The 14,805-nt window shown below is 41.6% G+C and overlaps 1 protein-coding gene across 1 annotated transcript in view; it reads right to left on the reverse strand.

Moving 5' to 3' along the window:
* HLCS (holocarboxylase synthetase) overlaps positions 1 to 14,805 on the reverse strand; it is a 206,696-nt gene that overhangs the window by 178,636 nt on the left and 13,255 nt on the right. Inside the window, exons 2-4 of the mRNA XM_054048908.1 lie at positions 12,206 to 12,352; positions 6,579 to 6,741; positions 547 to 1,511 (exon numbers count right to left, since the gene is read on the reverse strand). Coding sequence (XP_053904883.1) covers positions 547 to 1,511; positions 6,579 to 6,741; positions 12,206 to 12,352 — 1,275 coding nt within the window. The remainder of the gene's footprint in view (positions 1 to 546; positions 1,512 to 6,578; positions 6,742 to 12,205; positions 12,353 to 14,805) is intronic.

Genomic DNA, 14,805 nt, shown 5'->3' on the forward strand with positions numbered 1-14,805 from the left:
TGGAGCACTCGTGAGGGGAAAGCACCTTGGAGAAGCCCTGATGAAGTTTTCTGAAGCGAGTAATTGGAAGATTACTCATATTACCAGAAGAATAAACATCTATACGTAAGTCTTGAATCCTGGGAAAAAAAGTCTATCCTATAATTAAAATAAGGGTAAAGGTTGCCTAAGGTTTATATTCCTGTATTTCTGTTCCATCTGGTTCTCTGCACCAGAACCCAACAAGATGAGCCCAGTAAACTACATTATTATCTCCCTCCTTCTTTTCTTTTGCTACAAATGGACAAAATGTTATTTTCCTACTCTAATGACCTGAGTCCCATAATTCAGGAATCCTTTGTACAAATAACTTCAAACTAGGTAGAAAAATTCTGCCTCAGTCCTTTGTCTAACCTATCAAATTTGAGGCAGGTATTCCTGTCTGTGGACTTTAGAGAGGCATCAAAAATGAACTTATAATTGAAGTCAGTTGCAATCTAGGAGCACACCATAATAAGCATATTATACTATGGCAATAAACAACTTAAGTCTTCTTACACACAGTACCTGACACAGAATGGATTCTCCTCCACGATCTCCATATGGCAGGTAAACAATGATCATATCTTTATCTGTATTATTTAAGTGACTCAACGGCTTCACTGGGCTGAGATTTTCTTTAACCTCTTGCTCAAAAACACTGCCACTCGTCAGAAGGTTTAATTTAACTTCACTGTTATCTGCTTTATAGAACACTAATTCTTGGATGGTCTTCTTCAGTTCACCTTTGCTCCTTATCTGTATACTGCCAAATGTAAAAGAGGCAGAAAGCCCTAAAATCTTCCCACCTTTTGACAAGTAGGTCAGGAACTGTTTGTGATTATCCTTAGAAATGGGTTCCTCTGTGGCAATAACCAACAACAACGAGTTATCAAGCCAGGGAGCTTTCAGAACTTGTTCCTCAACCAGCTGGTAGATGGCGTAGTGGTTTGTATCGATGCACTCCTTGAGCACTGATTTTATCTTCTCAAATTTGATTTTCATAGGGTCAGAGCCCACATAAATTAAGACATTGGGAGGCTTCCCAGTGAGGTTTATCCTTCTTAGTTCTCTTGCCAGACAGTCATCAGTAACTTCTTCCGTGCTAGCACTGCAATCATCAGGAAGTTCTGGAATGTTTTCTGATGAAGCATATCTGACTGACTCAATGGTGCTGTTTTCAAGTTCAAAGCATTCGTGGCAGCTGGAAAGGTGCAGGTGGTGATGTTTACCAGTACTTGTCTCCCTTTCAGATAGGCTGTTAGGCTCATCATGAGGCTCACTTCTTTTCTCCAGCCTGGATTTCTCTTCTCTCACCTCCTGATCACCTCCTCCTGTAGAATCAGCTGACACTGATCCTTGTTGAGCTGCAGTTGCAAATGGAGGAGCAGGGGTCAATTCATCCATGTGTGCGCTATTAGTGCTATTCTTCTCTTCTGTAGGTGCAGCCATCCGCTCTAGCTCCTTTAGAGCAGACTCCTGTAAATGGACAGCTGAGAGATTTCAAAAGAAAAGTTAAAAGCTGTATAAAAATAGCAATGTTGAATGTCACTACCCCTAGTATGCAATTTGGCGTTAGATTTAGTTTACTGATAAATCACTTAAACCAGTCGTTCTCAATCAGAGGTACGCATACCCCTGGGGGTACAGGGAGATCTTTTAGGGAGTACATCAACTCATCTAGATATTTGACTAGTTTTACAACAGGCTACATGAAAAGCACTAAAACTCAGTACAAACTAAAATTTCATACGGACAATGATGTGTTTATACTGTTCTATATACTTCACACGGAAATGTAAATATAATATTTATATTCCAGTTGATGTAGTTTATAATTATATGGTAAAAATGAGAAAGTAAGCAATTTTTCAGTAATAGTGTGCTGTGACACTTTTGTATTTTGATGTCTGATTTTGTAAGCAAATAGTTTTTAAGTGAGGTGAAACTTGGGGGTATGCAAGACAAATCAGACTCCTGAACGGGGTACAGAAGTCTGGAAAGGTTGAGAGCCACTGACTTACACTACTAAAAAGTTTCCTCTTTTTAGACACTAAGACCTACTTCTCCTGAAACAAAGAGTAAGTTTATTTTGTAAATCCCTAGGAGAGCGTATCTAGCAGTTAGAGAGCACTTAAGACTCTTAAGCAAAGTAGGCAGTCATGGGATGAGAGGAAAGGTCCTCTCATTGACCCCTAACTGGTCAAAGGATAGGAAACAAAAGGTAGGAATAAATAGTCAGGTTTCACAGTGGAGAGAAGTAAACAGTAGGGTGCCTGAGGATCTGTACTGGGAACTGTACTGTTCAACATTTTCATAAATGATCTGAAAAAGGGCCTAAAAAATGAGGTGACAAAGTTTGCAGACAATACAAAATTATTCAAAATAGTTAAATCCAAAGCTGACAGCAAAGAGATACAAAGGGATCTGTGACACGCCAGGGTACAATCCAGACTAATGAGTAGCTGTGTCACCCCTGCCCTGTAACCTGTGATGCCCTTTACTATGCCTTGCTGCTCACAAACAGTCTCCAGCATGTAGGCACTCCTAGCTACGTCTGCGGGTGCTGCAGCCAGCCATCCACATCTTGGCACTTAGCAGCCTTAAAGATTACCACCAGGTGACCACCACACACTCCCAGTCTCAGATTTCCCCCCAGAAATGTATGTCCCTTGCCTCCCAGCCCTCTCCTGGACAGGGCAAATATATTGAGCCCATTATTCCTTTAAGGGAATAACATGCACACACAACTTGTTACCTCACATGGAGTTACCCAGCTACTTTAATTTGAACAAACTGGATTAGATAAAGCAATAAAACCAGTTTATTAACTACAAGTAATGAGGCATAAAAGTCAGAAATTATTACAAGAAAAATAAAGATAAAATGCTTACTGGTATCTACTTAAGAAACTCTCTTACTTCGAAAGCAAACTTTTTCACCACATGCTCCAACAGATTACTGACCAAACTCTCAAGAGAGGACCTCTTCTTCAGAGTCCAACCACTGTTCCTTTGTCTTCAGGTGCAGCAAATGCGAAGAACAGGGAGAGAGAAGGGGGTACCTTGGGGCATTTGTCCCTTCCTTTTATAGTTTCAGTCCCCCTCTTGAAAAACATTTCCAGCTAAGTACCTGGAGCCAAAGAGTCTATGTGGAAGGATATTCCCTGCTGGCTTTTGCACCTGTTTGAACTTCCTTTGTCTTCCTTTCCTGCCTAATAACGCAGTTTACTGCTAAATGCAAATTAAGAAGAGTACACATTCCTATGTTTAGGAAAGACATGTTTTCTAAATTCTGTTTGGGCAGAGCTGTGGGATTTGGAACATGTGTTACCACCACCATGTAGGGAAATCTTATAACTTCCCATACAATATTGCCACACATATTTTACCAGGACAATAATGACCAGAAAATGATGAGTTCTCAAATTATACCTTAACAAGGCATACTTTCTACAAAGACAATTACAGCAGAGTGTAGGGTGTGAATACAGGGGTGTATTTTGTCACAGGATCTCACAAAACTGGGCAAAAAAATGACAGATGAAATTCAGTGTTGATAAATGCAAAGTAATGCATGCTGGAAAACACAATTCCAATTATACATACAAAATGATGGGGTCTATATTAGCTGTTACCACTCAAGAAAGGTCTTGGAATTATAGTTTTCAGAGAACTATCTACATCTGCTCAATGTGCAGGTGGCAGCCAAAAAAAACTAACGGTTAGGAACCATTAGGAAGGGATATATAATCAGACAAAATATCATAATGCCTCTATAAAAGTCCTTGGTATGCCCACACCTTGATTACTGTATGCAGTTCTGATCACACCATCTCAAAAAAAGATATATTAAAATTGGAAAAGGTGCAGAGAAGGGCAACTAAAATGATTAGGCATATGGAACAGGTTCCATATGAGGAGAGATTTAAAAAACTGGAATTGTTCAGTTTAGAAAGAGAGACAACTAAGGGGGGAAATGATAGAGGTCTATAAAATCATGAATGGTGTGGAGTGAATAGGGAACTGTTATTCACACGTTCACATAACACAAGAACCTGAAATAATTAATAGGCAGAGGTTTAAAACAAACATCAGGAAGTATTCCTTCAAACAATATACAGTCAACCTGGGGAACTCATTGCCAGGGGATGTTGTGAAGGCCAAAAGTATAATTGAGTTAAAAAACAAATTAGATAAGTTCATGGAAGACAGGTCAATCAGTGACTATTAGCCAAGATGGTCAGGAACATAACTGCATACTTTGAGCGTCCCTAAACCTCTGACTGACAGAAGCTAGGACTGGACAACAGAGGATAGATCACTCGATAAATTGCCCTGTTCTGTTTATTCCTTCTGATGTATCTGGCCACTGTTGGAAGACAGACTATTGCACTAGATCAGGGGTGGTCAAACTACGGCCCACAACCTGGATCCAGCCCCTCAGGGCTTTGGATCCGGCCCGCGGGATTGCCCCCCGTGGGCCCCGCGCCGCTCTCAGAAGTGTCCGGCACCACGTCCCTGTGGCCCCCGGGCGGGGGGGGGGGCAGAGGGCTCCGTGCGTTGCCCTTGCCTCCAGGCACCGCCCCCTTCAGATCCCACTGGCCGGGAACGGGGAACCACGGCCAATGGAAGCTTCGGGGGAGGTACCTGGAAGTGCGGCAAGGGCAGAGCACACGGAGCCCTCCGTCCCCCCTCCCCCAGGGGCCGCAGTGCTTCCTGGAGCGGCGCGGGGCCAGGGCCAGGGCAGGCATACAGGAAGCCTGCCCTGGCCCCAGTGCGCGCCGCTGCCACCCCGGAGCCACTTTAGGTAAGCGGTGCCGGGCTGGAGCCCAAAACTCTCCTGCACCCCACCCCCCAACTCCCTGCCCTGAGCCCCCTCCTGCACCCCGCACCCCAATCCCCTTTCCTGAGCCCTCTCATACACCCTGCACCCCTCCTCTGCCCCAATCCCTTGCCCTTAACCCCTTCCTGCACACCGCACACACCACACCCCAACCTCCTGCCCCAGCCCTGCATACAATTTCCCCACCCAGATGTGGCCCTCGGCCCAAAAGGTTTGCCCATCCCTGGGCTAGATGGACCATTGGTCTGACTAGGTAAGGCCATTCTTATGTTCTTAACACAACCAGGAGTCAAATCTTCTGTTTCCAGCTCTGTCAGTGGTTTATTGTGACTTTTGATAAGTCATACAGGACAAATTTTCACAAGTGTCTGCTAGTTTCAAAAATCTTAGATTTTTGGTGCCTAACTTGAAACACTTAAGATGTGGTTTTCAGAGAGAACAAACCACCATAACGCCCACAAAAGACAGCGTTAACTGTGGGTGCTCAGGATTTCAATTCCGTATGAATGTAATGTGAAGGTTTCAGAAAGCGATCCAGGCTTTGGACCCTTTTCTTGACAAAACAAGGGTTCACAGGTTGAGAGCAGCTGTAGCATGGTATCCCTTCTGCTACTCCTGAGTGGGTCTCCTCCCAGATGCATCATCTTTTCAGCTGTTACACCATGATTGGGGAAGGTGAAAAGTGAGAAAAGTAGCCCTAAAAAATAATCAGTCCCCTGAGAGAGAAAGGAGACAGAGACATTGCTCACTGCTGTTCAAAACTGAGCTATAAAATCTAGGATTATATTGGATAAGATGGAAGCACTGAATCACACCTTTCTTTATGCCAATGGAGGCAAAAAAATCTGACACAAGGGAAGAAGGGGATGGAAAAGTCTGAACTGCCTCTAATCTGCATGAAGAGCAGCATAGCCCAAATGTCTTGGACTGGGAGAGAGAGGTCGGGACCCAGAAAGCAGGAATAAAAAAAGCAACAGAAGTTGGTTTAAATAACAAAACAAAACAAAAAACAAACAAAAACACACACCTATGAAAAGTGGAAGTGCAAAGAAAGTAAATGCATTTCTGAGCAGATGAAATGGGAAGAACAGAGCAGAGGCATTATCATAAAATGTACAGAGCAACAAAGAAGAGGAAGAAAAATTACTATCTTCTCATGCTCCTATATGTCTGTTGGTCTATAAGGTGCCACAGGACTCTTCGCTGCTTTTACAGATCCAGACTAACACGGCTACCCCTTTGATACTATCTTTGTGATGTTTACATTAACCTTTCTAAAGACTTATATAGTAGCACCTGGGATACTCAGGGACTTTGCAAAAATTTAAGCTTATTACAGTAATGGTGGCATTAACTGTTTATGAAGCAGTAATAACTGGAATAAGAAAAAAATGTACACACAGTTTCAATTAAAGACATTCAACTACTTTTTTCAGCTGTCATTCTGACAACGCATATTACAAATGCAAAATAAAAAAACCTCAGAAACAGCAGTCTAAATATATTTTTAAAGATTCGTATATTTGGCATTAAATTTAAAATACAGCTGCCCTTTAAAACCAGACTGCCTCTGATGACAGTGAAACGATTATTCCTATGCCAAAGTAAAAGCATATATTTTTGTGTATAGATGCACTGAACTCAATAGGAGACTTAGAATAAGTGAAACACTAAGATACTTCACTAAAACTGAAGTGTTCTGTGAAGATACTTACAAACAATCTTCCTTGGCACCATTCCATTATCCATTTGAAGTCTGTCTTCCATGAATGCTATTCCAAGGTTACTGAAGTTATCCACACTTGCTTCAGCAATTAGTTTATAAGGTTCTCCAGGTTTATAGGCCAATGGTGAACAATAGTCTGACCACTTTACAACCTAAGAAGATAAAAAAACAACATATTTTCCCGTTCTAAAGAGAGATCAATTAAAAAATACAATTCCATGAACATGCATTACTAAACAAAGGTGACATTTCTACCCTGAAGAGTTTACAGTTTAAAAACAGACAAACAGGCAGAACCAACACAGAAAATATTAACTTAAACATAAATAATAAAGTTAGCACAATTCAAACACTGGGTGACAAACATCAGTTCAAAAAGGACTGATCTTTAAAAAAAAATTCTGTATCCCAAGGGAGATCACTGAATATATCATTTTCAAAACCAGTTTCCTTAAAACCATGTTGTCTTTAAAAAAAAACAAAAAACAAAAGTAACCACTGCAATTAATTTTACCCTGGAATAATACATCCCAGATAGAGTTCCCAATTCCAATTGACATTTCTGCACATAGTGCATCCTCTGTGGCTAAGAATGTCAGTACATAAACTCAAGTACACCCAAAACAACCTTATCAAAGAAGGGTCATGTTTTGTACGAAGTATCAGGTGCTACATAACTTCCATTCAGTCTTGACAAAGGTAAACAAGAGCACTTCTAAACAGTTTTGAGAAGAAAGAAGAGTGCAACAAATACTTCTTTCCCAGAGATCAAAGCTTCGGAAATCCTGGCTAGCACACACTAAAAGATTTCCTATAGTAAGCAGCATGGAAAGCATTGTATTCTACAACTGAAGCTCTTCACTTGCTCTAACACTTAAATACACCACTGACATGCCTTTCAAATACAAAAATTACATAAAGGATTCGGGGCAAGAAGCAAAAGTAAGCCACTTGGATTAAATTAGTCAGCAAGTCATTTTATAAACTTTTGAAAAAATCTCCCTATCAAGAGCAGAAAAATTCTAACACACAAAAGACCCAAGATCTACATCAGTTTCAAGCCTATTTTATTCTTAAGATAAAAGCACTACAGAGAAAACATATTAAAGCCAGTAAGAGACCCTACATACATGCCAATAAGTTTACCAGAGTTCACTCCAACCCTAACATGGGCTGTGGCAGGAGCAGTCCTTCAAACCCCTACACATCAGCTTTCCTTGTGTTTTCAAATTCATCACTGCTTAAGCTCAGCACCAGTATAGAGTTTTAGGGGGCCTCAGTAGGCCCATTCTTTCCAAACTCTTCCCTAAAGAGTGAGGCCCTCCATAGACCAGGGGTCCTGTCTGTTTGCTGGATCAGGAAAAAGGTCCTGAACCTGTTTAGGCTATTTATCCAAAAATCTGTTTTTTGCCTGTTGGTCCCTGTAGAATCCAGTTTGAACTAATATATGCAAATCTCCCCAGAGTTTGCTTTCAAAGGGCTGATAACCAGCAGAATTATATTAGCATTCCCCTCCCCCTAAAAGAGTTACATAAAACTCTAAAATAACACATATGCAATTGCATTTTTAACACAATGGACCCCAAAGATATTTAACCTAATTCAATAAAGTTTATCTTAATTCCATAAGGTTTGTCTTTATCATAGGATATTGTCTGTCACATTTCTAATACTACTACTTTATATTTTAGTGTCTTCTATCCCTGGAGGACCTCAAAGCACGTTATAAACATTACAAATTTAGCTTCAATACTTTACTCATCTATCTCACAAAGGGCATTAGGGTGGAAGCCTGACTGGAGACAGGAGCCCTGGTGTGTGGTAGCCCGCCTTAAACCACTGAGTAAGAGAAGGCGTGTGCCAGATCCTGGGGTTGATTGAGGCCCAGAAACCACTAGTTAAGAGGATGGGAAGTGAAGTGAACCCACCCATTACTATGAGCTCACCGTCAGGAAGGAGGAGCTGCCCATAGGGGTAAAGGGAGAGCAGCATCTGAGGGGCCCAGACCACACAGGCAGGAAGTAGTGGAGAAGCTTCTGGGAATCTGTGCTGCTGAGTGAATAAGCAAAAGCTTCCTCAATGCAGTAATAATGCTCTGTAACCTTGGGGAGTCTGGAGATTTGGAATGGCAAAAGTAGTGAACCTTGGAGTTTGAATCTGCTGGATGAGGTGAAGACTGTGGAGATAAGAGTTTCAGTGAGGAATCTCCCTCCCTGGGAGCTCTGCAGGTAGTAATATCATCTATGTTGGACTGAGGTGTGATTGGTATGGAGTCTCTCTTTCCTAGTGGAAGTTCATGAAGTTTCAACAGAACTTTGAAGTTGAGAGTTGGTTGGCATTGATGGATCTGGAGAGCAGCTCACCCTGTCCGCTTTGTAGACAGCTGCAATATCACAGCAGTGATCGCTTAGCAGCAAACGAGATGGAGTGAGCTGGGAAGGAGTCCTGTCTCCCACTTTTTTGAGAATAGCAGGATGGCCCCAATTTGAAGACTGAGAGCTCTACTCCACCCTTCCCTCAGTTGTGTGTGGTCCTGCAGTGCGTAGGCATTTGCCTTGGAGATTGTTTGAGGAACCCCATATTAACGATAAAGCCTGGACAGCACATTTTGGCCAGGTCTTTAATGACTCCCCTCAACCAGATTTTTTTTTTTAAACCTAATTCTACTATAGTAGATGAAATGAGGAATCCTCTCTCTGATTTACTACTCTGGCCTTCAGTAGCAGACAGTGAAATCCAGTCTTTTATTTTAGCCCAATGACAGAAAACAGCTCCAGAGGAAGATGATCTCCCCACTGAAGTCCTTCAGCAGACTCCTGATTGGTAGTCTTCAGTCTCAGCTAAATTATTGATTATCATTAATCACACTGGAAGGGTTCTGGCTGGCTGGCAGTTTAGTATCATAGTTCCTATTTTTTAAAAAAAGAGAACAGAAAGAATCCTGCTTCATATAGACCTATTGATCTGTTAGATGTGGCAGGGAAAATTTATTCTAGATATTTACTATCCAAACATGAAAATATGGGCTTGTTTACTACATGAAGAAGAGTCCAGCTTCAGGGCTGGTAGAGCCAGAATTGATAATTGTTTTATTCTAGCCTATATTATTTATAGCTATACTGTGGTTGAGGGCATTAACTTGCCACTTTCATAGATCTAAAGATGGCATTTGATTCTATTAACCAAGACAATCTTTGGGTGAAATTAAGAATAATGGTGTCACCTGGCTGTTCACTTCTCCCAAGTGCCAAAGCATGCACTGCTACGCCCAGTCTTTTCAAGGAGGTTTATTTCTTAAATGCAGGTTATCAAACAAACAGAAAATAGTCTTAACTCAGTCCTTGGCCCCAGGCTTCAGGGATCTTTGGCACGCCAGCTCCTGGCAGTCTTCCAGTCGGCTTTGCTCCCTTCCTGGAACAGAAGCCAGAGGACTGCTTCCCTGAGCTCCTGGCCCATTGCTCCAGGGACCCATCACAGGAGCTAGCTCCACTCCACTGTGGCTTTCCCTCACAAGGCTCAGCCTGTCTCAGGCCTTTCTCCTTCCAGCTGTCTATTAGTAGCCCTTTACAGACCCAGGTGTAGCCTAGCCCTCTTTAATTAGCTAGATTGGACTCACCAGATCCAGTCCAGGGATTCAGTCTATTCACAGAGACCAGATACCTGTGAGAGATGGGTATCGATCTAAAACTTCAGTATATTTTGGAGAATCTTCATGAAGGCAATATGGCTAAGGTAAGAACTAAAGTCAAAGTTGAACATATTAATATTTTCCCTGCTTCTCAGGGAGTATGTCAAGGATGCCTTCTAGCACCTCTTCTCTTCAAATGTATATATTAACAATGTGATGTATGTTTTAAAGGAAGATAATTTCTCTCCATCACAAATAAAGGGTAGATCTATCCCAGCGTTATTATATACCAATGACAAGGCTGTTGTATTGCGAACTCTAAAAGGCCTTTACCTGTTATCTCGTTTTTCTTCTTATTGTAATTCTCAAGACATGGTTCTCAATTATAAGAAGGCCAAGGTCATGATTTTTGGGATGACCCCTCCACATATTGGGTTGAAGATAGAAAACCACCTTGCAGAAAAAGTCTTAGCTTTTACTTATTTAGAAATAAAGTTTCATCATTCGGGCTGTTGGTCCCCTTATCATAAAGGCTTAAACAAAAGATCCTTAGCTCTGCTCAAGGTGTGCTCGGTTTTACACACTCATATGGTGGGAACAGAACAGCCCCGGTGCTAAGAATTTGTAATGCTAAAGTAATATCACAGATGTTTTATGGGGCCGAAGTCTGGTTCAGAGGTCAAATTTCAGCACTAGAAATTGTTTCAATAAAAGGTAGATATGGAAAAGTTCCTTCACATCTTTGTTTTTGGCCACATAAATCTGGAGTGCTGGAAAATCTACCTCATCTTTTGGATTTTAGAATTTTCCAGCTTCTAAGAGCAGGCTGGATTTTACCTCTTTTTTACAAAAAATAATCTTTATCACCATCTCAAAAAAGATAATGTTTTTAGTATTGTCTCAGTCCTTGGAAGTAATTTAATCGGTGGCAATTTTTGTCCTTTTAGCATTGCGCTGAAGAAGAGAGAGTTTTAATTAGGTTCTGATTGACAATTTAATGTATCATATGGGTATTGCTGTTGTTTTAGATTATATATGTTTCTCTGTTTGTATTCACAAAAGACATGTCAGATGCAAGCTAATAAAACTGACTGATTGAGTTAAGTATTACCTCTATTTTACAGAAAGATAAATTGAGGGACAGATTAAGAGCCTGGTTTTGGCCTGAATTCAGCAATGACTTCAATGGGACTTTTCACAGGCTCAATGTTTGGCACGTGCTTAAGTATCTGAATGAATAGGGGTCTTTAAGAGTTACCAAGCACTGCAGTTCATTTACAACAACTAGCATTGTAGCTGCTCAGCACATCTGAAAATCAAGCCCTAACTGACTTGCCCAAGGTCATGCTGGAAGTCTGTTGCAGTCCAGAGCAAAACCTCAATCTCCTGATTCCTAGTCCTGTGCTTTAATCACAACACCATCCTTCTTTCCTAATAGAACTGAGGGAGGGCACACAGACCAAAAGGCACCACCAATGAAGTGCAAGTAGGGCGCTACCATTCGTGTTACATGGCTTCACCATACCTGGAGGGGAACAAATTTCTCCCAAAATCTAGTACCGAAGTGTTTAGCTCCCTTACAACTTTAACAGACCACAATAACCAGATGGCCAGCTTTATCAGGCTGTTTGTTACCTACTCTCTCTCTTCCTATTTTAAACTATTGCTTTTACAATTACCATCCACCAGCCCATTTAAGAGCATTGCTGAGAACTAATGGTCTTAGTAAAATGCCTCTGATTTTTATCCTGAAATATAATACAGTGCTGCTCCAGACAGACACAGTAGTGGTGGGCTATAAATCCAATGAATAAGAATAGGTATGATAATCTGGATGGAAGTTATATTTTGTCCCTTATCACACTATTTCTATATCCACCTATCACGTGATAAAACTTTTTTTAATTTCAAAATGTATTAAATAGTTTAAACTACTAAACACACTTTGTCAGAACTACTTTGTTTAAAAAATGAACAGAACTACTCACCTTTTTTGAGAAGCTAGTCTGTAAATCATCTGCCTTGGCAGAAACACTTTCAGTCACAAATGCTATATGGTCTGCATCAAGTATTTTATCAGAATAAATAAAAGGAGATATGAGAAGTAGAGTCCATTTGTTTAAGTCATCCAGGGACTAAAAGAAATAGGAAACAAAGAAGCATCAATATATTTTGGAAGTTGCTTTGAAGTATCTTTATATTCCTTAATTAGCAAGTATTTCGCTTTTAAGATTTCATCAGTTACAGTAATTTTCCAGTAACTTACCTATTTAACAGCTAACCCACTGCTTATATGGCTGGCTCTTTTTGTATCAACACATCTTTAAAGCCAAACTATTATTTTCCTGTTACGTAGGGAGGTAGTAACAAAAAGTAAGCAGGGCAAGGCAAGCCAGGTAATGAAACCAAGAGGTCAAGGTTGGCTAGACTATGGGAAAATTGGGAAGCTTCCTTTTTAATTTATGCAGGTGTTGTTGCAGACGCAGAATCCAGCTTTAATCAAATATATGTATATAATCATGTAGGCATATCATATAATGGTTTAATTACAATGAACTGTTTAGGTTGAAGGCTGCAGCGCAAGGTAGGATTAGGTGGGACATACTTACTGCATCATATGCTGTGGTTAGAGTAGATAACATCGGGGGGCCTGTGTTCAAACTGAAAGCAGTCTGTTCATTCCTCAGCAATCCTGGCAGAAGCCAGATGCACGTAATGACATTTGCTGGGCACTGAACAAAGGTGGGTGTTTTTGGAGTATCTGAAAATGTAGACATGCTTGCAAAGTGTGCTATATGTCACATTAGCAATTTGTGTGCTGTCAGTGGTTGGGGAAGACTGTAGTATGATAGATTGCGGGAGGTGGTAAATCAAGTCTCTCCCACAGGCCCCTAGGTACAGAAACAGGGTCTGGGGTTAAAGGTGCAGAAATGGGGGAGCAAGCTGAAAGTGGAGGGCTGGCCAAAAGCCTCATCTCTGGTTAAGCTTGGGGTTTTAAGGGTTCTCCTTTGGAATTAACCTAACAAGACAGATAGGACATATTTATGGGACGGGTTTACTTCAGGGTTCAGAATCCCCTATGTAGCGGAAAGAAATCATGTCGTCCAAAAATTTGAAATCCTTAGTGTGGTTAGGTCATGTTGTAAAGAAAAAGATTGCACAAGAACAGAAGACTAGTAGAATAGCCGGGCCATTCAAGCATTTACCTATAAAGAACTTGTGGGTGTCTCCCCTGGGCTTGGTCCCTAAGAAAGCCCCAGATGAGTATCGATTGATACCTTGCCATACTCACAGGGCAGCTTAGTTAATGAGGCAAAAGACCCAAACGGACGCTGCTAGCACTCCGGAACCTTGATATCTGATGCCATTCAGTATATTGCAGAGATTGGTGGCATCATGAACATTTAAGAACTATGAGAGAAGTTTTAATGATTTTGTGCAATTTAGAAGAGAGTGCGCCTGTCCATGATGTGGCTGATTCCAGAGGACCAGGTGTTTCAATACACAGTGGCGTTGGCAGCACAGAGACTGCCATCATCAACCATCTCCCAGTTGCCTATTGGTTCTTACAGTTGTCAGTAGGCCTCATGGTTACCCTGATCCTTGCAGCAGGTTTTTAGTTCGGAGGTATATAATGGGGCAGTCACAAAGCATAGCCCTTACAGGTGACACACATTGTTCCATCACTGTTAATAGGCTTAGGGATTTGGTGCAAATTCTGGAGCACAGGTCATTGTGGACAAGAGGTGGCCTTGTTCAGGGCTGCATTCCTCGTAGCATATTTGGGGCTTTTAGGATCAGCAAACTAGGGGTTGGGTCACAGAGGGATACTTCAGGAAGGGCTTTGGAGTTGATAGATTGAGCCTTGAGGCTATCAAAGACAGATCAGGGAGGTTGGGGTAAATACATTATGCTTCAAGAAGGCAGTGATGTCAGGATCTGCCCTGTGAGGGCATATATGAAATAAGACCAGTTAAGAAACGTCTGTGAGGGCATATATGAAATAAAACCAGTTTATTCATGGAGACACAAGCCTCCTAACAATGTATCAGTTTGTTACAATTTTCAGATCGGGGCTGATGAGGTTGGGGCTTCCAGTCCTCCATGAATTTGGTTCCCACTCATTCTGGATCAGGGCAGCAACACAGCTGGGTCTGGGGCAATTCAAGCAATTGGGCATCAGCACTCTAATGCATATAGGTTGTACATGAGACTACAGGTTGGGAATCAGGTATAATTTTCTCATGTTTCCTTTCAGACACATGCAGTCAGGCTAAGTAGAGGGTGGTGTGGATCTGAGGGCACAGTATTGTCTACTGGGCACATACACAGATTTCCGGGTTGCCTGGATGTTCACAGATGAGCCTCAATGACAAAGCAATCCAGAGCTGGCTGGCAGGATGGGCATGCTATGGGACCAGCTGATGCCCGTTTTATACTCTGTGGTGGCCCACAAGCAGGCACTGGATGCGACTGAGGTTCATCTTGGGGACAACAATTTGGGAATGTGCAAAGGGGTAGACTTGATGCTCAAAGCCAAGAGGGACTTGGGGACAATGGCTAGAACTTTTCCCAGGAGTCCAACTTA

The sequence above is a fragment of the Malaclemys terrapin genome, chromosome 1 (assembly GCF_027887155.1).
Source record: "Malaclemys terrapin pileata isolate rMalTer1 chromosome 1, rMalTer1.hap1, whole genome shotgun sequence".
Taxonomy (NCBI): Eukaryota; Metazoa; Chordata; order Testudines; family Emydidae; genus Malaclemys; species Malaclemys terrapin.